Below are 21,384 nucleotides of genomic sequence, written 5' to 3'. Positions count from 1 at the left end.
GAGGGTTGTAGGGGGCTGGAGGAGGTTACAGAGATAGGGAGGGGTGTAGGGGGCTGGAGGAGGTTACTGAGATAGGGAGGGGTGTAGGAGCTGGAGGAGGTTACAGAGATAGAGAGGATTGTAGGGGCTGGAGGAGGTTACAGAGATAGGGAGGGATGTAGGGGGCTGGAGGAGGTTACAGAGATAGGGAGAGGTCTAGGGGCCTGGAGGAGGTTACAGAGATAGGGAGGGGTGTAGGGGCTGGAGGAGGTTACAGAGATAGGGAGGGGTGTAGGGTGCTGGAGGAGGTTACAGAGATAGGGAGGGGTGTAGGGGGCTGGAGGAGGTTACAGAGATAGGGAGGGGAGCAGGGGGCTGGAGGAGGTTACAGAGATAGGGAGGGGTGTAGGGGGCTGGAGGAGGTTACAGAGATAGGGAGGGTTGTAGGGACTGGAGGAGGTTACAGAGATAGGGAGGGGTGTAAGGGGAGTGGAGGAGGTTACAGAGATAGGGAGGGGTGTAGGGGAGTGGAGGAGGTTACAGACACAGGGAGGGGTGTAGGGGGGTGGAGGAGGTTACAGAGATAGGGAGGGGTGTAGGGGGCTGGAGGAGATTACAGGGATAGGGAGGGGTGTAGGGGGGTGGAGGAGGTTACAGAGATAGGGAGGGTTGTAGGGGAGGGGAGGAGGTTACAGAGATAGGGAGGGGTGTAGGGGAGTGGAGGAGGTTACAGAGATAGGGAGGGGTGTAGGGGAGTGGAGGAGGTTACAGAGATAGGGAGGGGGTGTAGGGGACTGGAGGAGGTTACAGAGATAGGGAGGGGTGTAGGGGAGTGGAGGAGGTTACAGAGATAGGGAGGGGTGTAGGGGAGTGGAGGAGGTTACAGAGATAGGGAGGGGGTGTAGGGGAGTGGAGGAGGTTACAGAGATAGGGAGGGGTGTAGGGGCTGGAGGGATTTTATAGTCTATTCATTGTCGGTGTGCGATAAGCTGTACTTGTTTCTATCACATGGACAGAACAGAGTTGGAGGGCCGAATGGCCTCACTCTCGTTCTCTCTCCCCTCGGGTGTTTGGGACTGTAACGTGTGCTGTGCCCGTTGATATCTGACTGTGTATCTGTCTCTCTCTCTCTCTCTCTCTCTCCCTCCCTCCCTCCACCTCTCTATCCCTCTCTCCGTCTCTCTCTATCTCTCACTCTCTCTCTCTCTCTCTCTCTCTCTCCAGCACCAGCGGCGATCCCTCCCATTGTCGCCTACGAGGAGGACGGGCTCTCCATCAGCTTCTCCTTCGAGCTGTCCAGCGCCAACTCCAGGCTGCTGTCCATCTCCCTGGACGCCACCAACTCCACTGGCAGCGACATGACTGACTTTGTGTTCCAAGCGGCCGTCCCCAAGGTGAGAGCAGAGGGTCCGGGGGAGAGCGGGAGTCCGGAGTCCGGAGAGAAGCGGGGTGGGTGGGTGGGGAGAAGCGGTGGGGGCGGTGGGGTCCGTGGATGAGCAGGGGATTGCGCTGCAGAGCAGGCTCGATACTGTCCTCCTGGACGGTAGCGGTGGTGGGTTTGGGCGGCGCTGTCGAAGGAGCCTTGGCGAGTTGCTGCAGTGCATCTTGTAGATGGTACACACGCTGCTGCTACTGTGCGTCGGTGGAGGGAGGGAGGGAGTGAATGTTGGTGGATGGGGTGCCGATCGAGCGGGGCGGGGGGACTGCTTTGTCCTGGACGGTGTCGAGCTTCTCGAGGGTTGTGGGAGCTGCAACTCATCCAGGCAAAGTGGGGAGTGTCCCCATCACACTCCTGACTTGTGCCTTGTCGATGGTGGACAGGCTTTGGTGGGGGGAGTCAGGAGGTGAGTGACTCTCCGCAGGATTCCCAGCCTCTGACCTGCTCTTGTAGCCACAGTATTTATAGGGCTGGGTCCCCAGTTCAGTTTCTGGTCAATGGTAACCCCCAGGATGTTGATAGTGGGGGAGGATTCAGTGATGGTGACACCATTGAACGTCAAGGGGAGGCGATGGTTGGATTCTCTCTTGTTGGAGATGGTCATTGCCTGTTGACACTTGTGTGTGTGTGTGTGTGTGTGGGGCGCGAATGTTACTGGCCACTGGTCAGGTCCCAGCCCACTGTCCCTCTCCGGACACCCCGAAACCTCTCTTGCCCCGGCCTTAACCCTATTTGACGCTGGAGCATCCACAACGCCCCTGGGGTCGAGAATTCCCGAGGTTCGCGACCCCACTGAGTGAAGAAATGGCTCCTCGTCTCCGTCCTAGAGGGCTGACCCTTGACCCTGAGACTCCCACCCCCCCCCCAGAAATTAGGCCATTCGGCCCATCGAGTCTGCTCCGCCATTCAATCATAGGCCGATAAGTTTTCTCAACCCCCATTCTCCCCGCCTTCTTCTCCCCGTCACCTTTGATCCCCCCCTTACCCAATCGAGACCCTATCTATCTCGGTCTTCAATACACTCAATGACCCGTGGCCTCCACAGCCCTTCTGTGGCAATGGATTCCATCGATTCACCGCTCTCTCTGGCTAAAGAAGTTTCTCCTCATCTCTGTTCTCAAAGGTCTTCCCTTGACTCTGAGGCTGTGCCCCTTGGGGGTCCTTAGTCTCTCCGACTCATGGAAACATCTTCCCCCGCGTCCCACTCTATCCCAGGCCTTTCAGTATCCTGGAAGTTTCAATCAGATCCCCCACCCCCCACCTCATCCTTCTCAACTCCATCGAGTCTCGTGCGTTCCCCCCTGAGATTCCCCTCTCAACTCTTCCAGACTCCAGAAGAGACAGGCCAAAGTCTCCCCCATCTCTCCACGAACCACAATCCCGCTGCGCTCCCTCCACGCCAATTCTATCCTTCCCGAGGACGAGGGGACCCAAGGCCGGACCACGGTACTCCCGGTGTGGGCTCACCGAGTCTCTGCACAACTGCAGCAGGAGATCCTTCACCCCTGGGCTCCCCAAACCCACCCCACCCCACCCATCGCCAGGCCTCTGGAGGGCGAAAGGTCAGAGGTCAGTGTTTGAACCCCCACCCCCTGAGAGAACGTGGACGAAACGAAAGGGGGTCTAAGCGCGTCGAGACTCGGGGAGAGAGACCCCCTGCCCGAGATCGGCCCTGCAGAAAGGTGTTCCGGTTCCGACTGACCTCTCTCTCTCTCCTTCTCCCTCTCTCTCTCCTTCTCCCTCTCTCTCCCCTTCTCCCTCTCTCTCCCCTTCTCCCTCTCTCTCCACTTCTCCCTCTCTCGCTCTGCCTCTCTCTCTCTCTGTCTCTCCTCATCTCGCTTTCCCCCCTCACCCTTGCCTCTCCCCCTCTCTCCCTCTCTCTCTCTCCCTCTCTCTCTCTCTCTCTCTCCGTCTCTCTCTGTCCTCTTCTCCCTCCGCCTGTCTCTCTCTCTCTTTCCCCATCTCTCTCTGTCTCTCTCTCTTCCTATCTCTGTCTCTTTCTCTCTATCCCTCTCCCTCGCTCTGTCTGTCTGCTCTCTGTCACTCTCTGTCTCATTCTGTCTCTCTTTGTCTCTCTCTCTATCTATCTCTCTCTCTCTCTGTCTCTCTCTGTTTCTCTCACTCTGTCTCTCTCTGTCTCTATCTCTCTCCCTCTCTCTGTCTCTCTCCCTCTCTCTGTCTCTCTGTTGCTCTTTCTCTCTCTCTGGCTCTTTCTCTGTCACTCCCTTTATCTCTCTGTCTCTCTCTCGCTCTCTCTCTGCCTTTCTCTCTGTCTCTCTCTCTCTCTGCCTTGCTCTCTCTCTCTCTCTGTTTATCTCTCTATCACTCTCTCTCTGTCTCTCTCTCTGTCTGTCTGTCTCCCTCTCTCTCTCCCTCTCTCTCTCTCCCTCTCTCTGTCTCTCTCCCTCTCTCTGTCTCTTTCACTGTCTCTCCCTTTATCTCTATCTCTGTCTCTCTCTTTCTCTCTCTCTCTCTCTCTCTGTCTCTATCCCTCAGTCTATCCAGTTGCAGCTCCTGTCTCCCAGTGGGAGTGTGGTACCTGCACAGGGCTCGGGATCGCTCACACAGGTTGTGCAGCTCCTCAACCCACAAAAGGTGAGTCCCGCGCATCGGAAACGTGGAACGGCCTAGAATAGCGCAGTGGGGTAACCCTGGAAGCAACAAGCCCTCTGTCAGTGCTGAGGGAGCGCCGCACTGTCGGAGGGTCAGTGCTGAGGGAGAGCCGCACTGTTGGAGGGTCAGTGCTGAGGGAGCGCCGCACTGTCGGAGGGTCAGTGCTGAGGGAGAGCCGCACTGTCGGAGGGTCAGTGCTGAGGGAGAGCCGCACTGTCGGAGGGTCAGTGCTGAGGGAGAGCCGCACTGTCGGATGGTCAGTGCTGAGGGGGAGCCGCACTGTCGGAGGGTCAGTGCTGAGGGAGAGCCGCACTGTCGGAGGGTCAGTGCTGAGGGAGAGCCGCACTGTCGGAGGGTCAGTGCTGAGGGAGAGTCGCACTGTCGGAGGGTCAGTGCTGAGGGAGAGCCGCACTGTGGGAGGGTCAGCGCTGAGGGAGAGCCGCACTGTCGGAGGGTCAGCGCTGAGGGAGAGCCGGGCGCAAACGCTGGGACGTTATTTGGAACGTTTGTAAACGCTCCCGGTCAGGACACGACTGGAGCGCCGCGTCCCGCTCCGGCCACACGGTAGGGAGGAGGCGAGGGTCCCGGGGGGAGGGTGTGGAGGAGGGAGATTTCCCGGGACGGTTCCCCCGGGGAATGATGGGAGGGAGGGGATTTTGAGCGACAGCGGGTAGGGTTGGAGGAGCTGGGATCGTTTCCCTCCGGAGCGAAGGCGATCGAGGGGAGATCTGACGGAGGTCGACACGAGTAGGACAGGTTTGCGGAAGGTGGAGGAGGAGGAGGAGGAGACTCTGTCCCCGTTCGCTGACGGGAGGAGGAATTGTCCGGGGGCTGGGCAGGGGGGTGGGGTGTGGGGGAGACGGATTTAAGTGTGGGGGGTGGTGGGGGTAGTCGGGGGAGGCGAAAGGGGAGTTTTTTTTCCAGCGGCGAGAGGAGACGACCCGGGACTCGCTGCTACGAGGAGGAGGGGAGTGGTGGGGGGGTGGGAAGCGGAGATGGCGAATGGTTCCAGGAGGAGATGGGACAGGAGGGATTCGATGGGCCGAATGGGTGAATTATTTTTGGTGAATTATTTTTGTATTTTTGCTCCCCCTCCAACCCCGGCAGCAACCGCTGAAGATGCGAATCCGCCTCCAGTACCGGCATTGTGGCATCCCCGTGCAACGCGTCAGTGAGATCACCCACTTCCCAGCACAAGCCTGGCAGTGACCATACCCGGGGAGCTGGGGGAGCGTCGGCGGCTGAGTTACCAGTGGGCGCCCGAAGCACCGCCCCTCCCCCTCCACAACCTCCGCAACACCCACGTTCCACCCCTCACCCCACCGGCCACCGACAGGATCCCGGACCCTCTCCGGGGGGGGTGGGTGGGCGACAGCCGGCTGGCCAGGAACAACAAAGACCCCCATGGAGGCCGGAGCGGAGGGGAATCTGCGGAAGAGATTGTGTGGGTGTGATTTTTATTGAAGAACTGTCGGCCTCCTCATTCGTCCCTCTTCCTGATCGGACACCTCCGGCTCCCTCGGCTAGACTCTCTCTTCCTCTCCCTCTCTCCCCTCTCCCTCTCCCTCACTTTCACCTCTTCCTATTCTCTCTCTCTCTCTCTCTGTTGCCCCTTCCTTTCTCTCTCTCTCTCTGTCGCTCTCCTCGAGCACCTCACTGTCTCTCTCCTTTCTCTCTGCTTCACTATCTCCCTCCCTCCTCCGTTCCCCCTCGCTCCCCTTTACCTCGTCTTTTCCTCTCTCCTCCTCTGATTCTTCGTTCTCTTCGCTCTGCTCATCTTCTCCCTCCTCTCCTTTGTGCTTGGCACCATTGGTCTCTCTCTCCCCATCTCTCTCTCTCTCCCAATCTCTCTCTCTCCCAATCTCTCTCTCTCTCCCAATCTCTCTCTCTCTCCCAATCTCTCTCTCTCTCCCAATCTCTCTCTCTCTCCCAATCTCTCTCTCTCTCCCAATCTTTCTCTCTCCCAATCTTTCTCTCTCTCCGAGTCTCTCTCTCTCTGTCTCTCTCTCCCATTCATTCTCCCTCTCCCTGATCGCTCTCCCCTGCATCTCTCTCTCCCGTCTCTCTTCCTCTCACTCCTCAGTCTGTTTGTCTCTCTCTCTTCATCTCTCTCTGTCTCTTCTCTCTCTCTGTCTCTGTCTCTGTCTCTGTCTCTCTCTCTCTCTGTCTCTGTCTCTGTCTCTGTCTCTCTCTCTCTCTGTCTCTGTCTGTCTCTGTCTCTGTCTCTCTCTCTCTCTGTCTCTGTCTGTCTCTGTCTCTGTCTCTCTCTCCTCTCTGTCTCTGTCTCTCTCTCTCTGTCTCTCCTCAGTCTCAGTGTCTCCCTCTCTCTCCCCAATCAGTCTCTCCCTCCCCAGTCTCTCTCTCTCTCTCTCCTCAGCCCCTCTCTCTCTCCCCAGTCGCTCTCTCTCTCTATTCCTATTCTCTCTCTCTCTCTCCCCAGTCTCTATCGCGCTCTATCCCTATTCTCTCTCTCTCGCCCCCCAGTCTCTCTCTCTCTCTATCCCTATTCTCTCTCTCTCTCCCCCCCAGTCTCTCTCTCTCTCTATCCCTATTCTCTCTCTCTCCCCCCAGTCTCTATCTCGCTCTATCCCTATTCTCTCTCTCTCTCCCCCAGTCTCTCTCTCTCACTATCCCTATTCTCTCTCTCTCTCCCCCCCCAGTCTCTCTCTCTCTAACCCTATTCTCGCTCTCTCTCCCCCAGTCTCTCTCTCTCTCTATCCCTATTCTCTCTCTCTCTCTCCCCAGTCTCTCTCTCTCTCTCCCCAGTCTCTCTCTCTCTCTGTTTCTCTCTCTCTCTACCCAGTCTCTCTCTCTCTCTCTCTCCCCAGTCTCTCTCTCTCTCCCCAGTCTCTCTGTCTCCCCAGTCTCTCTCTCTCTTTCTCTCTCTCTCCCCAGTCTCTCTCTCCCCAGTCTCTCTCTCTCTCTCTCTCTCTCCCCAGCCTCTCTCTCTCTCGCTCTCCCCAGTCTCTCTCTCTCTCTCCCCAGTCTCTCTGTCTCCCCAGTCTCTCTCTCTCTTTCTCTCTCTCTCCCAGTCTCTCTCTCCCCAGTCTCTCTCTCTCTCTCTCTCCCCAGTCTCTCTCTCTCCCCAGTCTCTCTCTCCCCAGTCTCTCTCTCTCTCTCTCTCACCAGTCTCTCTCTCTCTCTCTCTCCCCAGTCTCTCTCTCTCCCCAGTCTCTCTCTCTCTCTCTCCCCAGTCTCTCACTCTCTCTCTCCCCAGTCTCTCCTCTCTCTCTCTCACCAGTCTCTCTCTCTCCCCAGTCTCTCTCTCTCTCCCCAGTCTCTCTCTCTCTCTCTCCCCAGCTTCGGAACGAGTGGGGTCTCCACAGGGTAGGGGGGTGGGGGCAGCCGTGGGCACGGGGAGGGTGAGACCCCGGGGAGAGGGAGTCCATGGCACGTGTCGGTGTGTCTGAGGGGCCCTGGTGAACACAGGAGGGGGGCGGCCGTGAAGAGAGGGAGGGGGGTAAATTCCGCCGATCCAACTGACCGGGGAAACAACCCCTCCCCCACCAAACCCCCCACTGCCAAACCGTCTCTCTCTCCGCCTCCTGCTGGGCGACTGTGCCACCAGCGACTGTGATGCTTCTGTGCTTTCTTTTGGGACGTGTACAGTTTGACCGGAATTAATTGCTCAAAACACAATCCACTGTCTGCTCATCGCATCAGGGAGAAGGTCCCACTGTCGGAGGGTCAGTGCTGAGGGAGAGCCGCACTGTCGGAGGTCAGTGCTGAGGGAGAGCCGCACTGTCGGAGGGTCAGTGCTGAGGGAGAGGCACTGTCGGAGGGTCAGTGCTGAGGGAGAGCCGCACTGTCGGAGGGTCAGCGCTGAGGGAGCGCCGCACTGTCGGAGGGTCAGTACGGAGGGAGAACCGCACTGTCGGAGGGTCAGTGCTGAGGGAGAGCCGCACTGTCGGAGGGTCAGTGCTGAGGGAGCGCCGCACTGTCGGAGGGTCAGTGCTGAGGGAGAGCCGCACTGTCGGAGGGTCAGTGCTGAGGGAGAGCCGCACTGTCGGAGGGTCAGTGCTGAGGGAGAGCCGCACTGTCGGAGGGTCAGTGCTGAGGGAGAGCCGCACTGTCGGAGGGTCAGTGCTGAGGGAGAGCCGCACTGTCGGAGGGTCAGTGCTGAGGGAGAGCCGCACTGTCGGAGGGTCAGTGCTGAGGGTGAGCCGCACTGTCGGAGGGTCAGTACTGAGGGAGAGCCGCACTGTCGGAGGGTCAGTGCTGAGGGAGAGCCGCACTGTCGGAGGGTCAGTGCTGGGGGAGAGCCGCACTGTCGGAGGGTCAGTGCTGAGGGGGAGAGCCGCACTGTCGGAGGGTCAGTGCTGAGGGAGAGCCGCACTGTCCGAGGGGCATTACTGAGCGAGAGCCGCACTGTCGGAGGGTCAGTGCTGAGGGAGAGCCGCACTGTCCGAGGGGCATTACTGAGCGAGAGCCGCACTGTCGGAGGGTCAGTGCTGAGGGAGCACCGCACTGTCGGAGGTGGGAGAGGGGTGTAGGGAGGGCTGGTGCGCGGTGAGTGCCGATTGGCGGGTGGGGACGGGGTCCAACACAAACCCGGCACCATCGCGTCAGCGAAACCCGCCAGCGAGTCGCCGATCGACACCGTCCCCGCGCGGCCATGGGATCGTGCTGTGCCTCGGCCACCGCGCTACGCTTTGCCGATAACAGTCGCCCGTCGGGTGTGGAGCTGGTTTGAGAGGGGTTGGGGGTGGGTAGGGCAAGTGGGGAGTGGCTGATCAACAGCGAGAGGCACCCGCGATCACCGGCAAGCGGACAGCGATGGCCGAGCGACCTGGGCGGAGAAGGGGCGGCTGCAGTTTAACACAGGGACGCGCGAGGGCGGGTGTGTTCTGGGCAGAAGGGACCAGCCAGAGGACACGTAGACTTAACGGTACATTCCTGAAGAGCGTTCGGGGGTGGGGAGGGAGCAGCGGGATCTGGGCGATCAGGCGTATCGATCTTTCCAGGTAGCGGCACACACACACCGAGGGGGGCGCGGGGTTAGAGGAGTCGATGGGAAAGGGGGCTTCACAAATAGAGGCACCGGGCGCAAACGCTGGGACGTTATTTGGAACGTTTGTAAATGCTCCCGGTCAGGACACGACCGGAGCGCCGCGTCCCGCTCCGGACACACGGTAGGGAGGAGGCGAGGGTCCCGGGGGGAGGGTGCGGAGGAGGGAGATTTCCCGGGACGGTTCCCCCGGGGAATGATGGGAGGGAGAGGATTTTGAGCGTCAGGGGGTTAGGGTTGGAGGAGCTGGGATCGTTTCCCTCCGGAGTGAAGGCGATCGAGGGGAGATCTGACGGAGGCAGACACGAGTAGGACAGGTTTGCGGAAGGTGGAGGAGGAGGAGGACACTCTGTCCCCGTTCGCTGAGCGATCGAGGGGAGATCTCACGGAGGCCGACACGAGTAGGACAGGTTTGCGGAAGGTGGAGGAGGCGGAGGGGGAGGAGGAAACTTTGTCCCCGTTTGCTGAGCGATCGAGGGGAGATCTGACGGAGGCCGACACGAGTAGGACAGGTTTGCGGAAGGTGGAGGAGGCGGAGGGGGAAACTCTGTCCCCGTTCGCTGACGGGAGGAGGAATTGTCCGGGGGCTGGGCAGGGGTGGGGTGTGGGGCAGACGGATTTAAGTGTGGGGGGTGGTGGGGGTAGTCGGGGGAGGCGAAGGGGGAGTTTTTTTCCAGCGGCGAGAGGAGACGACCCGGGACTCGCTGCTACAAGGAGGAGGGGAGTGGGGTTGGGGGAGGAAGCGGAGATGGCGAATGGTTCCAGGAGGAGATGGGACAGGAGGGACTCGATGGGCCGAATGGACGAGTCCGGCGGTGAATTATTTTTGTATTTTTGATCCCCCTCCCACCCCGGCAGCAACCGCTGAAGATGCGAATCCGCCTCCAGTACCGGCATTGTGGCATCCCCGTGCAACGCGTCAGTGAGATCACCCACTTCCCAGCACCCCCTCTCCCCCCTCACCCCCACCTCCGCAACCCCCACGTTCCACCCCTCCCCCGCCGCACCGGCCACCGACAGGACTGTCGGAGGGTCAGTGCTGAGGGAGAGCCGCACTGTCGGAGGGTCAGTGCTGAGGGAGAGCCGCACTGTCGGAGGGTCAGTGCTGAGGGAGCGCCGCACTGTCGGACTGTGGCTCTGACACCTCTCGTTACTGCGCTCGAACACCGGGCTGAAACCTCTCCGGTCCATTATCAGTTTGACGATGCTGAGGTGCCTCTTGGGGAAGAGATTGTGTGTGGGTATCTTGGCCTCAGGATGGAGCTGTTAGTCTGTATGTGATTTTTTGTGTTGCAATGGAGAACGGAACAATTAGGGAAAGAGAGAAAGATTGTGTGTGTTTGTGTCTTTATCAGCATATGAGAGACAGTCTCTGTATGTGCATCAGTTAGTGTGTGCGTCAGTGTTTGTGTGTGCGAATGTGTGTGTGTGTCAGTGTGTGTAACTGTGTTCATGTAAATGTATGTATGCGTCTGTGTGTCTGTCAGCCTATATGTGTGGGTGTACCAGTCTGTGGGTGTCAGTCCAAATGTGTGTGTCAGTGTTTCTGTGTGTCAATGTGTGTGTCAGTCTATGTTTGAGTGTGTGCGTGTATCAGTCTTTGTTTGTGTGTGTATCAGTTTCTGTGTGTCAGTCTGTCTGGATGTGTGTGTCAGTCTGTGTGTATCAACCTGCGTGTTTGTCTATGCATGCTTGCGTCTATCTGTATCAGTCTGCATGTGTGTGTCAGTCTGTGTGTGTGTGTGTGTGCAAGTGTGTGTGTCAGTGTGTGTGTGCGTCTGTGCACGGGAACATGTGTGCATCAGTCTGCGTGTGTGTGGGCGCCAGTGTTTGTCTGTGTCTAAGTGCGTGTTTACCAGCCTGTGTGTATGTGTGTGTGCGCCTGTGTGTGTGTTTGTGTGTGTGTCAGTAGATAGGTCTATGTGTATGTGTGTGTGAGCCAGTGTGTGTGTGTGTGTGTGTGTCAGTAGATAGGTCTGTGTGTATGTGTGTGTGCACCAGTGTGTGTGTGTGTGTGTCAGTAGATAGGTCTGTGTGTATGTGTGTGTGCACCAGTGTGTGTGTGTGTGTGTGTCAGTCTGTGTGTGTATCTGTGCACGGGTGCATGTGTGCATCAGTCTGCGTGTGTGTGTGCGCCAGTGTGTGTCTGTGTGTAAGTGCGTGTGTACCAGTCTGTGTGTATGTGTGTGTGCCAGTGTGAGTGTGTGTGTGTGTGAGTGTGTGTGTGTGTGTGTGTGTGCGTCAGTAGATAGGTCTGTGTGTATGTGTGTTTATGTGTGTAACTGGTCTATAACTCCAGTCTCAGTAAATACCTACACAAACATTTACAGATATTTCTGCATCTCCATCTCTCTCCCTCGCCCTGTCTTTCTGACACCAGTGATAAAACATTGTTTTTCCCATAATTGTAATTGTTTCTTGAGTGTAGGTGACCGGCTGTGTCAGAATTCACCGCACACTGATCTCACCGGTCTGGTTAAAATGTTAAAATCCCATGAGAGACACTCGGGTCAGACTGACAGACTGGACTGATCAATCAATCCAGGTAAAGTGTAAGATTCAACCCTCCAACCCTGCTCCCCTCCCATTACAGACACCGGGCAGCCTGTTCCCCTATCGGAGATTAACCCTCTCACTGCCCCCCTCTCCCCCAGTTACAGACACCGGGCAGCCTGTTCCCCTATCGGAGATTAACCCTCTCACTGCCCCCCTCTCCCCCAGTTACAGACACCGGGCAGCCTGTTCCCCTATCGGAGATTAACCCTCTCACTGCCCCCCTCTCCCCCAGTTACAGACACCGGGCAGCCTGTTCCCCTATCGGAGATTAACCCTCTCACTCCCCCTTCTCCCCTCTCCTCCCCGCTCTCGCTGCTCCCCTCCCCCGCTCTCCCCACTTCCCCTCCCCCGCTCTCACCACTCCCCTCTCCCGCTCTCCCCACACCCGCTCTCCCCCAATCCCTCCCCCACTCTCCCTTCCCCCGCTCTCCCCTCCCCTGCTGTCCCCTCCCCCGCTCCCCCGCTCCCCTCCCCCACTCCCCTCCCCCGCTCTACCCTCCCCCGCTCCCCTCCCCCGCTCCCCTCCCCCGCTCCCCTCCCCCACTCTCCCCGCTCCCCACCCCCGCTCCCCACCCCCGCTCTCCCCACCCCCGCTCTCCCCAATCCCTCCCCCATTCTCCCTCCCCCCGCTCTCCACTCCCCCGCTCTCCCCACTCCTCCTCTCCTCTCCCGCTCACCTCCCCCACTCCCCTCCCCCGCTCCCCTCCCCTGCTCTCCCCACTCCCCACCTCTCCCACTCCCCTCCCCCTCTCCCCACTCCCCTCCCCCGCTCTCCCTAATCCCTCCCCCGCTCTCCCCTCCCCCGCTCTCCCCTCCCCGCTCTCCCTCCCCCGCTCTCCTCTCCCGCTCACCTCCCCCACTCCCCCTACCCCGCTCCCCTCCCCCGCTCTCCCCACTCCCCTCCCCCGCTCTCCCCACTCTCCTCTCCCGCTCACCTCCCCCACTCTCCTCCCCCCACTCACCTCCCCACTCCCCTCCCCCGCTCCCTCCGCCGCCCTCCCCGCTCCCCTCCCCCGCCCTCCCCGCTCCCCTCCCCCGCCCTCCTCCCCCGCTCTCCCCACTCCCCTCCCCCGCTCTCCCCACTCCCCTCCCCCGCTCTCCCCACTCCCCTCCCCCGCTCTCCCCGCTCCCCTCCCCCTCTCTCCCGCTCCCCTCCCCCTCTCTCCCACTCCCCTCCCCATCTCTCCCCTCCCCCTCTCTCCCCACCCCCTCTCTCCCCACCCCCTCTCTCCCCACTCCCCTCCCCCTCGCTCCCCACTCCCCTCCCCCTCGCTCCCCACTCCCCTCCCCCTCTCTCCCCTCCCCCTCTCTCCCCACTCCCCTCTCTCCCCACTCCCCTCTCTCCCCACTCCCCTCTCTCCCCTCCCCCTCTCTCCCCACTCCCCTCCCCCTCTCTCCCCTCCCGCTCTCTCCCCACTCCCTCCCCTCTCCCTCTCCCCTCTCCCTCTCCCCACTCCCCTCTCTCCCCTCCCCTCTCTCCCCTCCCCCTCTCACCCACTCCCCTCCCCCTCTCTCCACTCCCCTCTCTCCCCGCTCCCCTCCCACTCTCTCCCCGCTCCCCTCCCCCGCTCTCCCCGCTCCCCTCCCCCGCTCTCCCCGCCCCCGCTCTCCACGCTCCCCCTCCCCCATTCTCCCCGCCCCCATCAACCGCTCTCCCCGCCCCCTCACCCGCTCTCTCCGTTCCCCTCCCCCGCTCTCGCCGCTCCCCTCCCCGCTCTCCCCGCCCCCCTCCCCGTTCTCCCCACTCCCCTCCCCCCGCTCTCCCCACTCCCCTCCCCCCGCTCTCCCCACTCCCCTCCCCCGCTCTCCCCACTCCCCTCCCCCCGCTCTCCCCACTCCCCTCCCCCCGCTCTCCCCACTCCCCTCCCCCCGCTCTCCCAACTCCCCTCTCCCAACACGGGGTGCCCCTCCTCCCAACTCCAACATCCCCCTCCCCCGCCTGGCCCTCTCTCCCACCCCCACACCCTAGCTCACGAAACCATTTCTCAACCAACACAATGTTGGCGGGCGAGCGAGCGGAATCCCCGGTGACAGGCGGCACAGGCGGAGAAAGGTGACGGTCAAGCGGTGATGTCAGCTCCCCTCTCACGCCCTCCAAGACAGGGCAAGGTCCAGGACAACACCCAGAAGCAACAAAACCTCCGGGTCCACCGGTCATTCAGAACAATCGGCATTGATAACGGAAGTAGACAGGCAGCGAACATTGTAAATATACAGGCGCACAGGCCTGCAATACAGACTGGAAACTATTCGAGGGGTTCGGGGTGGTTTATATATAGAATAACAGATACCTGGGAGTGAGTTACAGACCGGAATCTAATCGAGGGGTTCGGGGTGGTTTATATATAGAATAACAGATACCCGGGAGTGAGTTACAGACTGGAGTCTAATCGAGGGGTTCGGGGGGGTTTATATATAGAATAACAGATACCCGGGAGTGAGTTACAGACTGGAATCTAATCGAGGGGTTCGGGGTGGTTTTATATATAGAATAACAGATACCCGGGAGTGAGTTACAAGACTGGAATCTATCGAGGGGTTCGGGGTGGTTTATATATAGAATAAACAGATACCTGGGAGTGAGTTACAGACCGGAATCTAATCGAGGGGTTCGGGGTGGTATATATACAGAATAACAGATACCCGGGAGTGAGTTACAGACTGGAATCTAATCGAGGGTTCGGGGTGGTTTATATATAGAACAACAGATACCCGGGAGTGAGTTACAGACTGGAATCTAATCGAGGGGTTCGGGGTGGTTTATATATAGAACAACAGATACCCGGGAGTGAGTTACAGACTGGAATCTAATCGAGGGGTTCGGGGAGGTTTATATATAGAATAACAGATACCCGGGAGTGAGTTACAGACTGGAATCTAATACAGGGGTTCGGGGTACTTTATATATAGAATAACAGATACCCGGGAGTGGAGTTACAGACTGGAATCTAATCGAGGGGTTCGGGGTGGTTTATATATAGAACAACAGATACCCGGGAGTGAGTTACAGACTGGAATCTAATCGAGGGGTTCGGGGTGGTTTATATATAGGAACAACAGATACCCGGGAGTGAGTTACAGACTGGAATCTAATCGAGGGGATCGGGGTGGTTTATATATAGAATAACAGATTCCCGGGAGTGAGTTACAGAATGGAATCTAATCGAGGGGTTCGGGGTGGTTTATATATAGAATAACAGATACCCGGGAGTGAGTTACAGACTGGAATCTAATCGAGGGGTTCGGGGAGGTTTATATATAGAATAACAGATACCCGGGAGTGAGTTACAGACTGGAATCTAATCGAGGGGTTCGGGGTGGTTTATATATAGAATAACAGATACCCCGGGAGTGAGTTACAGACTGGAATCTAATCGAGGGGTTAGGGGAGGTTTATATATAGAATAACAGATACCCGGGAGTGAGTTACAGGCTGCAATCTAATCGAGGGGGTTCGGGGTGGTTTCTATATAGAATAACAGATACCCGGGAGTGAGCTACAGACTGGAATCTAATCGAGGGGTTCGGGGTGGTTTATATATAGAATAACAGATGCCCGGGAGTGAGTTACAGACTGGAATCTAATCGAGGGGTTCGGGGTGGTTTATATATAGAATAACAGATAGCCGGGAGTGAGTTACAGATTGGAATCTAATCGAGGGGTTCGGGGTGGTTTTTTACTAGAATAACAGATACCCGGGAGTGAGTTACAGACTGGAATTTAATCGAGGGGTTCGGGGTGGTTTATATATGGAATAACAGATACCCGGGAGTGAGTTACAGGCTGGGATGTAATCGAGGGGATCGGGGTGGTTCATATATAGAATAACAGATACACGGGAGTGAGTTACAGACTGGAATCTAATCGAGGGGTTCGGGGTGGTTTATATATAGAATAACAGATACCCGGGAGTGAGTTACAGACTGGAATCTAATCGAGGGGTTCGGGGTGGTTTATATATAGAATAACAGAAACCCAGGAGTGAGTTACAGATTGGAATCCGATCGAGGGGTTCGGGGTGGTTTATATATAGAATAACAGATACCCGGGAGTGAGTTACAGACTGGAATCTAATCGAGGGGCTCGGGGTGGTTTATATATAGAATAACAGATACCCGGGAGTGAGTTGCAGACTGGAATCTAATCGAGGGGTTCAGGGTGGTTTATTTATAGAATAACAAATACCCGGGAGTTAGTTACAGAATGGAATCTAATCGAGGGGTTCGGGGGGTGGGTTTATATACAGAATAACAGATACCCGGGAGTGAGTTGCAGACTGGAATCTAATCGAGGGGTTCAGGGTGGTTTATTTATAGAATAACAAATACCCGGGAGTTAGTTACAGAATGGAATCTAATCGAGGGGTTCGGTGGGGTGGTTTATATATAGAATAACAGATACCCGGGAGTGAGTTACAGACCGGAATCTAATCGAGGGGTTCGGGGTGGTTTATATATAGAATAACAGATACCCGGGAGTGAGTTACAGACTGGAATCTAATCGAGGGGTTTGGGGTGGTTTATATATAGAATAACAGATACCCGGGAGTGAGTTACAGACTGGAAACTATTCGAGGGGTTCGGGGTGGTTTATATATAGACTAACAGATACCCGGGAGTGAGTTACAGACTGGAAACTAATCGAGGGGTTCGGGGTGGTTTATATATAGAATAGCAGATGCCCGGGAGTGAGTTACAGACTGGAATCTAATCGAGGGGTTCGGGGTGGTTTATATATAGAATAACAGATGCCCGTGAGTGAGTTACAGACTGGAATCTAATCGAGGGGTTCGGGGTGGTTTATATATAGAATAACAGATACCCGGGAGTGAGTTACATACTGGAATCTAATCGAGGGATTCGGGGGGTGGGTTTATATATAGAATAACAGATACCCGGGAGTGAGTTAAGACTTGAATCTAATCGAGGGGTTCGGGGAGGTTTATATACAGAATAACAGATTACCGGGAGTGAGTTACAGACTGGAATCTAATCGAGGGGTTCGGGGTGGTTTATATACAGAATAACAGATACCCGGCAGTGAGTTACAGACTGGAATCTAATCGAGGGGTTCGGGGGGTGGGTTTATATATAGAATAACAGATACCCGGGAGTGAGATAAAGACTGGAATCTAATCGAGGGGTTCGGGGTGGTTAATATATAGAATAACAGATACCCGGGAGTGAGTTACAGACTGGAATCTAATCGAGGGGTTCGGGGTGGTTTATATAAAGAATAACAGATACCCGGGAGTGAGTTACAGACTGGAATCTAATCGAGGGGTTCGGGGTGGTTTATATATAGAATAACAGATACTCGGGAGTGAGTTACAGACTGGAATCTAATCGAGGGTTTCGGGGAGGTTTATATATAGAATAACAGATACCTGGGAGTGAGTTACAGACTGGAATCTAATCGAGGGGTTCGGGGTGGTTTATATATGGAATAACAGATACCCGGGAGTGAGTTACAGACTGGAATCTAATCGAGGGGTTCGGGGTGGTTAATATGTAGAATAACAGATACCCGGGAGTGAGTTACTGACTGGAATCTAATCGAGGGGTTCGGGGTGGTTTATATATAGAATAACAGATACCCGGGAGTGAGTTACAGACTGGAATCTAATCGAGGGGTTCGGGGTGGTTTATATATAGAATAACAGATACCCGGGAGTGAGTTACAGACTGGAATCTAATCGAGGGGTTCGTGGTGGTTTATATATAGAATAACAGATACCCGGGAGTGAGTTACGAACTGGAATCTAATCGAGGGGATCGGGGTGGTTTATATATAGAATAACAGATACCCGGAAGTGAGTTACAGACTGGAATCTAATCGAGGGTTTCGGAGTGGTTTATATATAGAATAACAGATACCCGGGAGTGAGTTGCAGACTGGAATCTAATCGAGGGGTTCGGGGTGGTTTTTTTTTAGAATAACAGATATCCGGAAGTGAGTTACAGAATGGAATTTAATCGAGGGGTTCGGGGTGGTTTATATATGGAATTACAGATACCCGGGAGTGAGTTACAGGCTGGGATGTAATCGAGGGGTTCGGGGTGGTTTATATATAGAATAACAGATACCCGGGAGTGAGTTACAGACTGGAATGCAATCGAGGGGTTTTGGGTGGTTTATATATAGAATAACAGACACCCGGGAGTGAGTTACAGGCTGGAATCTAATCGAGGGGTTCGGGGTGGTTTATATATAGAATAACAGAAACCCAGGAGTGAGTTACAGATTGGAATCCGATCGAGGGGTTCGGGGTGGTTTATATATAGAATAACAGATCCCCGGGAGTGAGTTACAGACTGGAATCTAATAGAGGGGTTCGGGGTGGTTTATATATAGAATAACAAATACCCCGGGAGTGAGTTACAGACTGGAATCTAATCGAGGGGTTCGGGGTGATTTATATATAGAATAACAGATACCCGGGAGTGAGATACAGACTGGAATCTAATCGAGGGGTTCGGGGTGGATTATATATAGAATAACAGATACCCGGGAGTGAGTTACAGGCTGGAATCTAATCGAGGGGTTCGGGGTGGTTTATATATAGAATAACAGATACCCGGGAGTGAGTTACAGACTGGAATCTAATCGAGGGGTTCGGGGTGGTTTATATATAGAATAACAGATCCCCGGGAGTGAGTTACAGACTGGAATCTAATCGAGGGGTACGGGGGGGTTTATATATAGAATAACAGATACCCGGGAGTGAGTTACAGACTGGAATCTAATCGAGGGGTTCGGGGTGGTTTATATATAAAATAACAGATACCCGGGAGTGAGTTACAGACTGGAATCTAATCGAGGGGTTCGGGGTGGTTTATATATAGAATAACAGATACCCGGGAGTGAGTTACAGACTGGAATCTAATCGAGGGGTTCGGGGTGGGTTATATATAGAATAACAGATACCCGGGAGTGAGTTACAGACTGGAATCTAATCGAGGGGTTCGGGGTGGTTTATATATAGAATAACAGATACCCGGGAGTGAGTTACAGACTGGAATCCAATCGAGGGGTTCGGGGTGGTTTATATATAGAATAACAGATACCCGGGAGTGAGTTACAGACTGGAATCTAATCGAGGGGTTCGGGGTGGTTTATATATAGAATAACAGATACCCGGGAGTGAGTTACAGACTGGAATCTAATCGAGGGGTTCGGGGTGGGTTATATATAGAATAACAGATACCCGGGAGTGAGTTACAGACTGGAATCTAATCGAGGGGTTCGGGGTGGTTTATATATAGAATAACAGATACCCAGGAGTGAGTTACAGACTGGAATCTAATCGAGGGGTTCGGGGTGGTTTATATATAGAATAACAGATACCCGGGAGTGAGTTACAGACTGGAATCTAATCGAGGGGTTCTGGCTGGTTTATACATAGAATAACAGATACCCGGGAGTGAGTTACTGACTGGAATCTAATCGAGGGGTTCGGGGTGGTTTATATATAGAATAACAGATACCCGGGAGTGAGTTACAGACTGGAATCTAATCGAGGGGTTCGGGGTGGGTTATATATAGAATAACAGATACCCGGGAGTGAGTTACAGACTGGAATCTAATCGAGGGGTTCGGGGTGGTTTATATATAGAATAACAGATACCCGGGAGTGAGTTACAGACTGGAATCTAATCGAGGGATTCGGGGTGGTTTATATATAGAATAACAGATACCCGGGAGTGAGTTACAGACTGGAATCTAATCGAGGGGTTCGGTCGGGTTTATATATAGAATAACAGATACCCGGGAGTGAGTTACAGACTGGAATCGAATCGAGGGGTTTGGGGTGGTTTATATATAGAATAACAGATACCCGGGAGTGAGTTACAGACTGGAATCTAATCGAGGCTTTCGGGGTGGTTTATATATAGAATAACAGATACCCGGGAGTGAGTTACAGACTGGAATCTAATCGAGGGGTTCGGGGTGGGTTATATATAGAATAACAGATACCCGGGAGAGAGTTACAGACTGGAATCTAATCGAGGGGTTCGGGGTGGTTTATATACAGAATAACAGATACCCGGGAGTGAGTTACAGACTGGAATCAAATCGAGAGGTTCGGGGTGGTTTATATACAGAATAACAGATACCCGGGAGTGAGTTACAGATTGGAATCTAATCGAGGCTTTCGGGGTGGTTTATATATAGAATAGCAGATACCCGGGAGGGAGTTACAGACTGGAATCTAATCGAGGGGTTCGGGGAGGTTTATATACAGAATAACAGATACCCGGGAGTGAGTTACAGACTGGAATCTAATCGAGGGGTTCGGGGTGGTTTATATATAGAATAACAGACACCCGGGAGTGAGTTACAGACTTGAATCTAATCGAGGGGATCGGGGAGTTTTATATATAGAATAACAGATACCCGGGAGTGAGTTACAGACTGGAATCTAATCGAGGGTTTCGGGGTGGTTTATATATAGAATAACAGATACCCGGGAGTGAGTTACAGACTGGAATCTAATCGAGGGGTTCGGGGGGGTTTATATATAGAATAACAGATACCCGGGAGTGAGTTACAGACTGGAATCTAATCGAGGGGTTCGGGGGGGTTTATATATAGAATAACAGATACCCGGGAGTGAGTTACAGACTGGAATCTAATCGAGGGTTTCGGGGTGGTTTATATATAGAATAACAGATACCCGGGAGTGAGTTACAGACTGGAATCTAATCGAGGGTTTCGGGGTGGTTTATATATAGAATAACAGATACCCGGGAGTGAGTTACAGACTGGAATCTAATCGAGGGGTTCGGGGTGGTTTATATATAGAATAACAGATACCCGGGAGTGAGTTACAGACTGGAATCAAATCGATGGGTTCGGGGGGGGGTTTATATATAGAATAACAGATACCCGGGAGAGAGTTACAGACTGGAATCTAATCGATGGGTTCGGGGTGGTTTTTTTTTAGAATAACAGATATCCGGGAGTGAGTTAAAGACTGGAGTCTGATCGAGGTGTTCGGGGTGGTTTATATATAGAATAACAGATACCCGGGAGTGAGTTACAGACTGGAATCTTATCGAGGGGTTCGGGGTGGTTTATATATAGAATAACAGATACCCGGGAGTGAGTTACAGACTGGAATCTAATCGAGGGGCTCGGGGAATTTATGTATATGATAACAGATACCCGGGAGTGAGTTACAGACTCGAATCCAATCGAGGGGCTCGAGGTGGTTTAAATATAGAATAACAGAAACCCAGGAGTGAGTTACAGACTGGAATCTAATCGATGGGTTCGAGGTGTGGGTTTATATATAGACTAACAGATACCCGGGAGTGAGTTACAGACTGGAATCTAATCGAGGGGTTCAGGGAGGTTTATATACAGAATAACAGATACCCGGTAGTGAGTTACAGACTGGAATCTAATCGAGGGGTTCGTGGGGTGGGTTTATATATAGAATAACAGATACCCGGGAGTGAGTTACAGACTGGAATCTAATCGAGGGGTTCGGGGTGGTTTATATATAGAATAACAGATACCCGGGAGTGAGTTACAGACTGGAATCGAATCGATGGGTTCGGGATGGTTTATATATAGAATAACAGATACCCGGGAGTGAGTTACAGACTGGAATCTAATCGAGGGGTTCGGGGTGGTTTATATATAGAATAACAGATACCCGGGAGTGAGTTACAGACTGGAATCTAATCGAGGGGATCGGGGTGGTTTATATATAGAATAACAGATACCCGGGAGTGAGTTACAGACTGGAATCTAATCGAGGGTTTCGGGGTGGTTTATATA

The 21,384-nt window shown here is 54.6% G+C and overlaps 1 protein-coding gene across 1 annotated transcript in view; it reads left to right on the top strand.

Moving 5' to 3' along the window:
• Positions 1 to 5,280, top strand: part of LOC144677676 (AP-1 complex subunit gamma-1-like) — a gene marked incomplete at its 5' end in the record, with an annotated part of 9,237 nt that extends 3,957 nt beyond the window's left edge. The window contains 3 exons of the mRNA XM_078537706.1: positions 1,204 to 1,373; positions 3,914 to 4,012; positions 5,138 to 5,280. Coding sequence (XP_078393832.1) covers positions 1,204 to 1,373; positions 3,914 to 4,012; positions 5,138 to 5,239 — 371 coding nt within the window. The remainder of the gene's footprint in view (positions 1 to 1,203; positions 1,374 to 3,913; positions 4,013 to 5,137) is intronic.
• Positions 5,281 to 21,384: the final 16,104 nt, after the last annotated feature.

The sequence above is a fragment of the Cetorhinus maximus genome, unplaced genomic scaffold (genome assembly GCF_964194155.1).
Source record: "Cetorhinus maximus unplaced genomic scaffold, sCetMax3.hap1.1 HAP1_SCAFFOLD_2867, whole genome shotgun sequence".
Lineage (NCBI taxonomy): Eukaryota > Metazoa > Chordata > Chondrichthyes > Lamniformes > Cetorhinidae > Cetorhinus > Cetorhinus maximus.
This window is presented reverse-complemented; position numbering and strand designations above follow the sequence as displayed.